The 13093-nt window shown below is 35.8% G+C and overlaps 1 protein-coding gene across 1 annotated transcript; it reads left to right on the plus strand.

The window, feature by feature from the left end:
* Positions 1–1507: 1507 nt before the first annotated feature.
* On the plus strand, positions 1508–12447 carry LOC115998547 (probable UDP-N-acetylglucosamine--peptide N-acetylglucosaminyltransferase SEC). The gene is made up of 28 exons (XM_031238140.1): positions 1508–1918; positions 2923–3068; positions 3192–3290; positions 3465–3515; positions 4362–4478; positions 4553–4609; positions 6034–6153; positions 6497–6559; positions 6652–6730; positions 7241–7350; positions 7448–7501; positions 7588–7655; positions 7767–7869; positions 8049–8251; positions 8344–8440; positions 8888–8959; positions 9066–9142; positions 9221–9334; positions 9446–9530; positions 9608–9775; positions 10270–10380; positions 10469–10555; positions 10648–10775; positions 10873–10955; positions 11076–11181; positions 11278–11424; positions 11683–11803; positions 11930–12447. The coding sequence occupies exons 1-28, from the start codon at positions 1699–1701 to the stop codon at positions 12047–12049; spliced, it is 3006 nt and encodes a 1001-aa protein (XP_031094000.1). The 5' UTR covers positions 1508–1698; the 3' UTR covers positions 12050–12447.
* The last annotated feature ends 646 nt before the right edge of the window (positions 12448–13093 follow it).

Genomic DNA, 13093 nt, shown 5'->3' on the forward strand with positions numbered 1-13093 from the left:
GGCGGTCCAGAATTATCCCTGGATACCTTATTGCTTGTAAATTACGGAATCACCCACATCCCTTAAATTATACTCAGTACTACTTTACCAAATGTTATACGGTAACCTATGATTTACACGTGTGGATTATAGTCCAGTATGATGCGGTTTCTTAGGCCAACCCAAATAGTTAAATTTTGGTGTAGATTTTGAGGAGTGTGATTAGAAAAGAGAAAATGATGTGGAGGAAAAAAAGAAAAGTAAAAAATAAAACAAAAGAAAAAATTGAAAAAAAAAATAAAATAAAATAACAGTATTTTACGCGCCCTCTTGGCGCTCAACTTGCGCACAACGCGCGACTTTCCTTCCTTTGCAAACAGAAATGGGACCCACAAACTCTGCAAAATCCCATTTCTTGCGGGGCAACCCCATTGTTTCTCTCTCTCCATTCTTACTCATCCAACTTTTCTTAGTTTTTGTGTCAAAATCCACTATTGGGAAAGGCCTTATAATTAATTAAAACAACGATTTTCGTTATTATTAATAAACGATGTATTATGATATTTGTATGCATATTGTCAAATGAATTAAAATGATATTTTAGTATTGTTATAAGTCATGCTTGGTAAATGGCTGTTAACTAATTGAGTTGACTGATTGGGTTAGAATGTATGATTAGTTGATAACATTAGCTGATTGTAGAAAGTTGTTTGGTAAATTAATTATTAGCTAATAGATGTTTGGCATAATTTTTTCTCAAAAAGTTAATTGAAAATGCTTATTTGAGTGGCCTCTTGAATTTTACTATTTTGGAGTTATAAAAAGTTTATTAACCAAACACTTATATTGATTTTTTAACCAAGTCAAACAACTAATAGTGGTCAAGTAAGTCAAAGTTGACTGATAGACTGAATTTTTACCAAACAGTGCCATTATAAATTTATTGTGTGTATGAAATGAAACTGAATAACATATATCATACATATATGTATATTGTCAAATGAACATGTAATAAAATTAAAAAGATATTTTAGTATTATTATAACGACTCTATTGTATGTATAAAATAAAACTGAATAATAAAGCTCATACATATATGTATGTCGTCAGATAAACATATAGTTGAATTAAATGAAATTTTAGCCAAGTGAGGACGTTGGCTGAATTCATGCTATAATGAATCTATTGTAGGTATAAAATGAAATTAGATAATAAAGACATAAAATGTAATAAAAATGATATTTCAATGTTTTTATATTGAAACTAATATACATAAAAACAATATTAAAAAGAGACCTTATATAACGGTAATAAAAATATGATATATCCGTTTTTAAAATTAAAATTAAAAGATATCAGCTTACTTTATAATCTACACAGTTACATGAATCATGTTCCCAACTTCAAAATAAAATTTTGTCAAAAAAAAAAAAAAAACTTCAAAATAAAATTTGCATTACTTTCCTAATAAAAAGTAAAATGATACTCCGACTCAAATATAAGGAAGGTTACTCCAGTCATTTCAGTATCCGTGTCTTTGTCTCGAGAGTACTCGTATCATCGCCGAGAAGTCGCTGTTGAGCCCTCGAAGAAAAAGGGATTCTGTTCTCCCTCTATCTCTCTGTATGTCTGACTCGAGCTCTTCTCGCTAGCCGGAATTGAGGCTGGAGAACTGCGAAATTCTACGCTGGGTTAAGTAGGCATAGATCTTCGGCAATCATGCTCTCGCTGCAGGGAGATCTTCGGCAGTACCACCTGCAACAGCAGCAGCAGCAGCAGCAACAACAGCAACAGCAGAGCCACCTGTTGATTCCTCGGATTTCTTTCGATGGCATCGGCCTCGCCGGCGTCGATCAGAGGGCTGATTCCTCCTTCTCCTTGCAACCTGAGTCCTCTGCCTTGTCCTCCACCAACGTCAAGTCTGAGCTGTCTCTTGAAGGTCCTATATTGAACTCCTTAGTTAATGCTTAACATAACACTTGCCAATGCTTCCTCTATTCGATTTTAGGGTTTGAAGCTCCGATATGCTAGAGCTTTGTTTTCCGGTGAATTTTGAAATGCTTTTGTTTTTTTAGGTTAATTCTGGTTTTGTGAATTCTAGGTTTTCAAATTAGGTCTTTTGGTGGAGTGTTTCGGATTCCTGTTTTTATTTATAAATTTTAAAGTTTGGTCTTTTGTGTAGTACTGTACAGTGTACACCTGATTGCTGCCTTGTGAATTTCCATTCCAATCTGAGAGTCAGTTGGCATAACTGAAGGAGCTTAGCCTAATCTATAGGACTTTAGTATTATGCATCGATCATCAGCAGATGAAACAATCTTGAACCAGACAACTTCAGATGAATTTGTAATTTTATACCTCTACAAATATATATACATCAAACTAGGCTTTTGATTCTTTTTTGGTTTAGTAGGAGGTTATTTATGCATACTGTGCAACCATACTTTCCAACTGTGGTTGTGTTTGTGTCACATAGGCTACATTACATTGAATGTGCTTTCTTAGCAAGTTAAGAGTCTTTGCACAAGCACTCCCGAGTATTGATACTGACATGCTTTGGTTTTTGTTGTGCTTCTTTTACTTGGTATATTGTCAAATTTATCTTCATTGTCTAGATGACTTATAGTTGAGCTGTAAGCCTCTCTTCAATTTCACATTTTAGAGAGTGGTTTAACTAACTCATTACCTTTCATGGATAAGTTCTCATATCAATGGTTTTGCTTTACATCATGGATTTTAGATTTTGTAAATGAAAGGATACAAATTTCTAAACTTGTTAAAATATATGTAATTCTTGATATCTGAGAAATATTTGACAAAGTCTGCAAAGCAGTTCTGGATTTCCATAAAAGAATTTTGCAGTGCATAAACTGTATGAAAAGTGTGTAAATTGTATCACCCCTACCCATAGTTTTTGACATTTATAACTTCTACACGATGTAGTTGATGAGGACATTCTTTTGAACCTTGCTCATCAAAATTACAAAGCCGGGAACTATAAGCAGGCATTGGAACATAGCAAGACTGTATATGAGAGAAATCCAAGGCGCACAGATAATCTTCTTCTTCTTGGTGCAATATATTATCAGGTTTTATTCTTTTCTTGATTGTATTGTCTATCTTTTCCAATAGGTCCACATACATGATACATCTTAGGAACTGTATTTGATATTTTTATGTTTCTTACAAACATTTATTTTTTTGTGCTTTAGTTGCATGACTTTGATATGTGCATTGCAAAGAATGAAGAAGCTCTTCGTATTAACCCACGCTTTGCTGAGTGTTATGGAAATATGGCAAATGCTTGGAAGGTGAAATTCTATTTTCTCTCTCTCTCTCTCTCTCTCTATATATATATATATATATATATATATATATATATATATATATGTATGTATGTATGTTATGAGCTTTAAATTAGTCTGATTGTTATTTCAAGTGTTAACACATTTTTTTTTTCATTTCCAACTTTATTCTATGTACAGGAGAAAGGAAATATTGATGTTGCAATCCGCTACTATTTAGTTGCAATTGAGGTTTGTGCATATGTTCCTTTGTTGTTTGCTTGAAATCTCAGTTTCCCATTCTTGTGCCCTGTCTCGAATTTAATCTAAAATCTTGAGTTGCTTGTTACCCCTTTTATCTTCGATATTCACCTTTCCAAAAAAAAGAAGAAGAGGAAAATAAAGTGACATGTTGAAGATGCATAAGTATATACATTTTGCATATTTATAAGTCCTTGAGGAGCACATGATGCAACAAGGCTGTGGTCAAGGAGGGGGTGTCTATTTTATTAACACAGGATCTTCGACATTTTAAGTTACATAATTATGTCAATTAGCATTACCACAGTGCACCTTGACCTCTGATGTCCTCATTTGCACATATAAGTCGTGGGAATTCCAATCATAAAGTTGCAAATGTTCACAGTTAAAGTGAGCATTTTGATATGATGATGGAATACTTAAGTGCACTGAAGCTCAACTACTGAAATGAAGCATATCCTTCTGGGCTGAAGTGTATCTAAGGTGCGAGCGCGCGCGCATACACACACACATAAATCATTTATTGCTGTTGATTTGTTTGGTCTTGAGTGGTTGTGTGGATTATTCTCTGGTTGACTATGGTTTTTGGGGCGTCCATACTCCATACAGAAAATTTGATCCATAAAGGGGCTGCCTTAATCTGTTCTCTGCTTCCCAATCTCTCCAGTCTCATATTGTTTTGCCACTGGTTCGGCACTGGTTCTAGCTCTTAAAGAATTCTTTTCTATCTTCCCTTTTATTATGCATTATATCGTTAAGCTGTCTGCAATGACCTATGGGTTTGCTACACTTTGGTTATTTGACTTATTTCTAATTAATTTGATTATCTTTTTGCAGCTTCGTCCCAACTTTGCAGATGGATGGTCAAACTTAGCCAGTGCATACATGAGAACTGGAAGACTAAGTGAAGCAGCACAATGTTGCCGCCAAGCTCTTGCACTAAATCCACAGCTGGTATGTTATTTTCATTTGTTTTGATAGAGTTTGGTTGTTGTATTCTTCTTAGTGAATTTTTTAATATTGTGTAGGTTGATGCGCATAGTAATCTTGGCAATTTCATGAAAACACAAGGGAGAGTGCAAGAGGTAAGATGACAGTTAATCCTTGCACCTTTTTGTCATTGTACAAGCAATTTGGTAGTTGCAGTATACTACTGAGATTTACTCATATGGTTGGACAAGGCCAATATCCCCATGTACTCAGATTTTGGATATGCATGAAAAATGAACTGTAATGACTTCTTGATGCTCCCTATGTACTTTATACTTCAAATATGCTTGAAAAATGAGCTAAATCACTCCTTGATGTTCTATACACAAATTGAACTATTGGCCTTAAGGAAATAATGAGATCATTAAAATGTTGGACTTATTAATTATTAGGTTTTGTATTTTTAACGGTTGCCAAAATGCTAACATTGTTGACTGTTCAGTAGACCACTGATACAGAAAATAGGACACTGGGAAACCAGGCCAATTGATGGCATTGGGGAAAGAGTTATATTGCATGAGTAATCTGTTATTCACTAGAATATGAGTAGGACACTAGCAAAGCAAACTATTTGATGTTATGGGGAAAATGTTGAATCTATAAATTATTAGGTTTTGTATTTTTAACTGTAGCCAAAACGCTAACATTGTTGACTGTTCAGTAGACCACTGATACAGAAAGTAGGACACTGGCAAACCAGACCAATTGATGGCATTGGGGACAAAGTTATATTAAATGAGTAATCAGTTGTTTACTAGAATATGAGTAAGACACTAGCAAACCAAACTATTTAATGTTATGGGGGAAAAAGTTATATTACATGAGCAATCTGTTTTCAAACAGTTCTATGCAAGGTTATCAAGGCGTCCGGTTGGTGGAGACTGGACACCTAGTGAGCTCACCTCACCTAAATGGGCGAGGCGAGTTTGGGACACCTAACCCGGGTTCGAACTGGGTTTGACCCAGATTATTATTATTATTATTATTTTTTTTAAAATTATTTTTGAAAAAAGGGATTAAAACCCTTCCCAGCCTTTGCATTGCATCGCAAACTCCACCGGCCACCGCCGTCAAAGACTTCCAAGCTCCACCGACCACTGCCGTCGCAAACTCCAGCCCTGTCAGATCTCAAGTAGCCATCTGCCGACTGCCATTCTTTCTTCCTTCTTCTTGGCCGAGTGGCCTTCTGAACTTCGGCAGTTCTGGGCTTCTGGTTGTTCTGCGGTTTTGCCCCTCTTCTGGCTCACTAATACTTCTATCACCTGGCAGTGTTCTGCTCTATTATATATATATATATATATATGTATGTATATACACACACACACTTTACTCATTGTCTAGGCGGTCAGAGGCATCTCGCCTAGAAAGGTTGCCTTGATAACCATGGTTCTATGTTATTTGTTTTAGAAGAAGAAGTAACTTTTACTCTTTTTTTTTTTTTTTTTAATAAATTTCTTTGGTGTTAATTTTTAACATAGGCATGTGTTGGCCTTAAGGATTGAATTTCTATTTTTTTCAGGCATACAATTGCTATGTTGAGGCACTTCGCATACAACCTACATTTGCTGTTGCATGGTCCAACCTTGCTGGTCTCTTTATGGAAGTAGGCGACTTCAATAGGGCTTTGCAATACTACAAGGCATGGAATGCTATTTTATTTTTATTAATTTAATTATTTGTTTATCAGCTAAGAATCCTTTTTAGTGTTTGTTTTGCCCAACATTTGCTTCTTGAATTATAGACTTATTATGAAGCCTCAAACATGAAGCTTCTTGAAAATGAGGGTTTTTTTGCCCTCTTATTTTCCTCTGAAAACATTTTTTTTTTTTTTTGCAATCCAGCTTTGGTCAGGCTTCTATTGTTTTGAGTAGATACCAAACAAAAACAAACACTTAAACCTTTAGATTTATGCAACATTACTATTCTCTCTTAGTTTGCTTTATATTCTAAATGTATTTTACTTCAAATTTCTTACTTTCCAGGAAGCAGTCAAGCTCAAACCAAATTTTTCAGATGCATACTTGAACATGGGAAATGTCTACAAGGTAAGCCTTGTGCATTGTGCTAATAGGGTCAGGTAGCTGGCAATGCCCGGACTAGTTCTGGAGCAATACAAGATCTTCTTTGCGTTTTCCAGGCTTTGGGGATGCAGCAAGAGGCTATCATGTGTTATCAGCATGCTCTCCAAGTGCGACCAGACTATGCTATGGCTTTTGGTGAGTGGTTTTCTCTTAGGGCTCTCCAGTACTGCATCCAGGTTCATGACCCACATGTTCATTGTTGGTGGTTGAGTTGGGTTTGAGCAAAGAGAAAGAGGATTTTGTAATTTGTAAATATTCTTGATTGATGGCTTGCTTACATGTAGTGACCCATTTTCTGTCTAAATTTCTGATGAAGTTACAAATTTAGTCTGTCAAATCAACTGGGAAATGAAATCTTTCTCCAAAAAGGAAATGTATGCCCTTGATTTCAGTGCTTTGATATTCTATTGTCCTTTTGTTATTTCAGTTGATGGAAAGACTATTAAAACTCAGTGTTCTATGCAGAAAAGGAAGCATATAAATAAATTATTCCAGGATTTAATATTCCATAACATTTTTCAATTAAGAAATGAAAATTCAAAAGATGAAATTTAGTACAGATTATTGTGCTGCTGTTAATGTTTCTTTTGTTAATGTAATTGGGAAATTGTTGCCTATGCATCATAGTAAATTTGATTATTGCAGGAAACTTAGCTAGTTTGTACTTTGAGCAAGGCAACCTTGAGTTGGCAATACTCAATTATAAGAGAGCTATTTCCTGTGATTCTGGATCCTTGGAAGCATATAATAATTTGGTTAGCCCTTATTTCATATCCAACCTTGCTAGTTACAGTCACTTTGCAGATTCAGATTTCTATACAATTTTTTTTCTTTCATTGTATTTCTTTTTAGGGTAATGCACTGAAAGACACTGGCAGAACTGAAGAGGCAATACATTGCTACCGTGTAAGTTCTTTCTCTCTTGTTCAAGTGCTTTACTCTTTTCCCACTCCAAGAGTTTGATTATTCTAAATATAACATGGCATGTGCAGCAATGCCTCGCTCTCCAACCAAATCACCCTCAGGCGCTAACTAATCTTGGAAATATTTATATGGAGTGGTATGCTTTGTTGGATTTGTTATATTCATGTTCCCTTTTCTCAAAGGTTTATCAAGCGAATTTTATGCTGAATGCAACCTGTTTACAAGAGTATACTTTCTAATTTTGTAGGAACATGACAAGTGCTGCTGTCCAATGTTACAAGACAACTTTAGCTGTGACAACTGGGCTATCAGCCCCTTTTAACAATTTAGCCATAATATACAAACAACAGGTAGTGTGTGAAGTTAACCTTGTATGGAGAAATGTTTTGACTTCTGATCTGTGTGAGAGATGCATGGAAGTCTTTAGGCAACTAGCAATTTGTTGTCTCCATTCTTTTGTTTATCTCTCTTGTAATGTTATGGTATCCACTGGGCATTGGTGATAATCATGTTTTGGTTCCAATCACAGGGTAACTATGTAGATGCCATATCATGCTATAATGAAGTACTTAGGATTGACCCTTTAGCAGCTGATGGACTGGTGAACCGTGGTAATACATATAAAGAAATTGGGAGGGTTAACGAAGCAATTCAGGACTATCTCCGAGCTATCATCATCAGGCCATCAATGGCCGAGGCTCATGCAAATCTGGCTTCAGCTTACAAGGACAGGTAATATCATAATTTTTTCATCAGTGGAATACTATATTGTCACCCTCTTCTCTGCTTATATGTGCTTATATTTGTTCTTTTTGCATGTTTAGTGGCAATGTGGAATCAGCTATAAAAAGTTACAGACAATCATTGATGCTACGTCCTGACTTCCCAGAAGCAACTTGTAATCTTCTACACACCTTACAGGTGTGTGCATTTTGTTTTCAGCACTCAGGCTTCAGCCATCCTTTGCACCCATAATGCTTGATAAGTAAATCTTAAGAAGTGATGAGTCTTGAAAGTAAATTTTTGTAGTTATGTTTCTTGAAAATCCAAGTGAAGTTTTCATATTTACCAGATTTGCATGTCCTGCAGTTTGGTGCAATGGTTGTCCTAAAAGCCTAGCAAGAAGGGACTTGCTTCTAAATTGTCCCTTTTACTAATCCTGTTTAGTGGTTTGCTTTAGATATTTATTTTGCAAGTGGGTTAAACATTTCTCATATAATATCTTTTTGCGTTTTCAATGAGTTGCATATGCTACATTCATATTTGACCTTGTTAATTGGACAATTAATGCTGAAAAAGTAAATTTTTTTTCCTATTGGAGGGCAATATATGTAAATGTATTTACTTGTGTTGGTATTGAATTTGCAGTGTGCTTGTGACTGGGATGATCGAGAGAAGATGTTTGTTGAAGTGGAGGCGATACTTAGAAGACAGATTAAGGTTTAACTCTCACTTATTCAGTCTTTATGTTGTCAGCAGTTGATACACCATTGTGATTTCTATGTTTGCTAATGGTGCTGTTTCTTGCATCCATAACCCCACACAGATGTCAGTTTTACCTAGTGTGCAACCTTTCCATGCAATTGCATATCCTCTTGATCCAATGCTAGCTTTAGATATCAGGTGAGGTTTTTTCCTTCTCTTTTTCTTCCTTTTGGTATGACATAGTTTTAGGCTTAATTTGATGTTTTCCTTGTGCAGTCGAAAGTATGCCCAGCATTGCTCCGTGATTGCATCTCGCTATTCACTTCCTCCGTTCAGCCATCCTCCTCCATTTCCCCTTAAGGGTGGTAGGAATGGTCGACTGAGGGTTGGGTATGTTTTTTGAATTGTATAATCCTTCTTGTCTTTATCTTTGTTTGACATAACCAATAAAAGGATGGAAATAGACACATGAAATCCTTAGTTTTTTCTTTCTTCTGCCAGGTATGTTAGTAGTGATTTCGGCAACCATCCATTATCACATCTCATGGGATCTGTGTTTGGCATGCATGACAGAGAAAACGTTGAGGTTTGTAAAATAGCTTCTTCGATATACGATTTTGACTCTTTCTCTTTTTAAGGATGTAATATGCTTTCGATTCACAGGTTTTCTGCTATGCTCTAAGTCAAAATGATGGTACTGAATGGAGGCAGCGCATCCAGACTGAAGCTGAGCATTTTATTGATGTATCATCCATGTCATCTGATATGATAGCCAGGATGATTAATGAGAATCAGATACATATTCTTGTCAATCTTAATGGCTATACCAAGGTGATATTGTACTTCCATTTCCTAAGTTGAATTGATTTTTTACTGATTTACAGCTGTCCTGCAGCAAATTCCCATATTATGTTGCGGAGTACATTTTTGGGGAAAAATTAGTTAAGGCAGTTGTTAGAAATCATGAAAATTTGTTGCAAAATATGTGTGCCTTAGTAGCTTTTTGATGCAGTACTTACCAAAGAACAGATTTATGTTTAAAATTAAGATGTCTGAGATTTGGTGATTTCAAGTACCCCAGACTATTAGAGTGTAGGTTTGCCGTTTGTGAAAGAAAGATAAAAAAAAATTAATAGCTAAGCCATCCTTTGGCTTCTACCCCTAAAATTTAGCTTTGATGTTTCGAACTTTCAGTTTCTAAAGATCTATAAAATGTAAGATGCATCTTGTTGCATCTCAGATGTTTGATTTACACAAGCCTGCTAATATATTTCATTTATGATGTTTGGCTTTGAGCTTTTGACCACCTTAAAACAATGCTGCAGGGGGCTAGAAATGAGATATTTTCCATGCAACCTGCTCCAATCCAGGTTTCATACATGGGATTCCCCGGAACTACTGGAGCATCCTATATACATTATTTGGTTACTGATGAGGTATTGTTTGTATTTCTGTCATGTGATAATTGATTATCTGTTTGATTTTTTTATCATTGAGATTGTCTTTTTACTTTGAACTTGGCAGTTTGTTTCACCTACTCAGTACTCACATATTTATTCAGAGAAGCTTGTGCATCTACCTCATTGTTATTTTGTAAATGATTATAAGCAGGTAAAATTCTCTTGATTGCTGATCTTGATGTCTATTAGGGTTTTTGGTATTTTTTCCACCTTACTCGATTATCTCTTGTTACAATGTCCCAGAAAAATCTGGATGTACTAGATCCAAAATGCCAACCAAAGCGCTCAGACCATGGACTCCCAGAGGACAAATTTATATTTGCTTGTTTCAATCAACTCTACAAGATGGACCCAGAAATTTTTACAACCTGGTAATCCTGGATGGATTTTTAACTGACCATTGGTTTTAGTATTAGCTCACTGTTTGATGTACGCCCCCCCGTCTTACTAATTAAACTTTTGTTGCAGGTGCAATATTCTTAAGCGTGTACCAAACAGTGCACTTTGGCTTCTCAGATTTCCAGCTGCTGGTGAAATGCGGCTTCGTGCCTGTATGTATTTATTTGGTCATGCTTCTATGCATCAAGCTTCCTTGTCTTTAGACTTTCGAAGCACTCAGGAATTTAAAAAAAAAATGGTTGGTGTTAACAGAGTAGTCTATCTTTTCTCAGATGCAGCTGCACAAGGGGTACAACCAGACCAAATCATATTCACAGATGTTGCAATGAAACAGGAGCATATAAGACGAAGTGCTTTGGCAGATTTGTTCCTTGACACGTATAGAATACTAATAACCGCCTCACTATTAGTTTTACACAATTACATATTGATTCCTATTCAAGTAACAAAGTTTATTTATTTTACACTGGATAGGCCTTTGTGCAATGGCCACACAACTGGAACAGATGTTCTTTGGGCTGGCCTACCTATGGTGACTCTTCCCCTGGAGAAAATGGCAACAAGAGTTGCTGGTTCATTGTGTCTGGCTACAGGTTTGGGGGAAGAGATGATTGTCAGCAAGTGGGTATTTTGGACTCTGATCATTTTATGCTTGTGTATAATTTTATTTGTGGTATTGACTTCTAGTGTTTTCTGTGTTGTAATTTACTGCTCTATTAAAATTTGCTCATCTCTGCTCTCTATTCTTTATTCTTTTAGTTTATGTATTTGAACTTTGAAGTCCTCTTTTATATATATATAACTTCAATTTGATGTTTTAATTTATTTGTATGTTTATGTTTTTGATACCCAATTGTCTTACTGCTGTTCGCCGTGCAGTGTGAAAGAGTATGAAGAGAAGGCTGTATCACTGGCACTTAATCGCACAAAACTGCAGGATCTGACGAATAGACTAAAGGCTGCACGGATGACATGTCCTCTGTTTGATACAACACGCTGGGTGAGTAATGAGGCTTTCACAATTTTCTGGTCTTGTTGCCATATTGTTTTTGGTTTTTGTACAAAAGAATGCTGTAACTAATGCCATAGCAAGATGTTGATTGTGCCGCCTATCATTCTTTAACAGGTTAAGAATCTGGAGCGTGCATATTTCAAGATGTGGAGTCTGTACTGCTATGGCCAACACCCTCAGCCCTTCAAAGTGACAGAGAATGATGCGGAATTCCCTGCAACCGTTAGTAGTTGAGAATAGAGAAAAACGGGAGTGTAGATATGCCAAAGAGAATGTGAAGAGCCTAACTATTTATGACGGCCAAGTTTGGAGATGCTAAAACTGAAATTCATATATTGATTGTGACGAATCTAAAATGGAGCTCTTGTTGTGGGTCTGATTCTCCAACCAAATTTTCTGTGTACTCTGCCATTCCCACGCTGCTTTTCCTTCCAGCGTATGTGCCGTGTGCTGTATTACTAATATGATGATTTATTAGGGTATAGTAGAGGGCGGTGCTGAGCTGTCTGGGTACTTGCCCCTAACCGAACTGGAAATACGCAGGATTTGTCTTCTTTAAAATAAAGCTTGTGTAATATCTACCATTTGTGCTTTTGAAAGAAAGCTGTTTAATATATATGTGTTGGTGTCTATGTGAATGTTGTATACTGAAGGTGAATTATAGGTTGTCACATTATTAAAAAGAAAAAAAAAGAAAAAAGATCTCAGTATTGTACAAGTCTTGTTTTTCTGCAAATAGTAATACTTTCAATTAAAATTACTAGAACCTAACAACAGCTCACCCCAATTATTCTTAAGTTTAAGAAGGCACTGGTTTTATTCAACAACATTTTAGGGGTTGTACGAAGAGAAGGTTTCTGAATTTGTGAATAGAGATCTCTTGGAAGGAAACAAGAGAGATTACTTCCTTACGAACATTTACTCAAATAACTAAAATATCCGTGCTACTTAATATATGCATTTCAGAACAATGTGCATTCCATAACACTTCTTAAGTTGGAGTATAGATGTTGAACATGCCTAATTTATTACACAGATGACTAGAAAATATGACTTTCATTTTTTACTTCCACATACAAAATTTTGATGTAGGCATTTGCATTGGGACCAAATGAAAAAAGTGTCCGTTGCATATGAGGAATTAAAATTTAGGAAGTAAGATTGGCCGTCCACGTAGTAGAACTCTAACTAACTTGAGTAGTTGAGTCCCGTCCACGTAAGTAGAACTCTAACTAACTTGAGTAGTTGAGTCCCATCCATTTAGTACCTTTGTGAATA

This window comes from Ipomoea triloba, chromosome 12 (genome assembly GCF_003576645.1).
Source record: "Ipomoea triloba cultivar NCNSP0323 chromosome 12, ASM357664v1".
Classification (NCBI taxonomy): domain Eukaryota; kingdom Viridiplantae; phylum Streptophyta; class Magnoliopsida; order Solanales; family Convolvulaceae; genus Ipomoea; species Ipomoea triloba.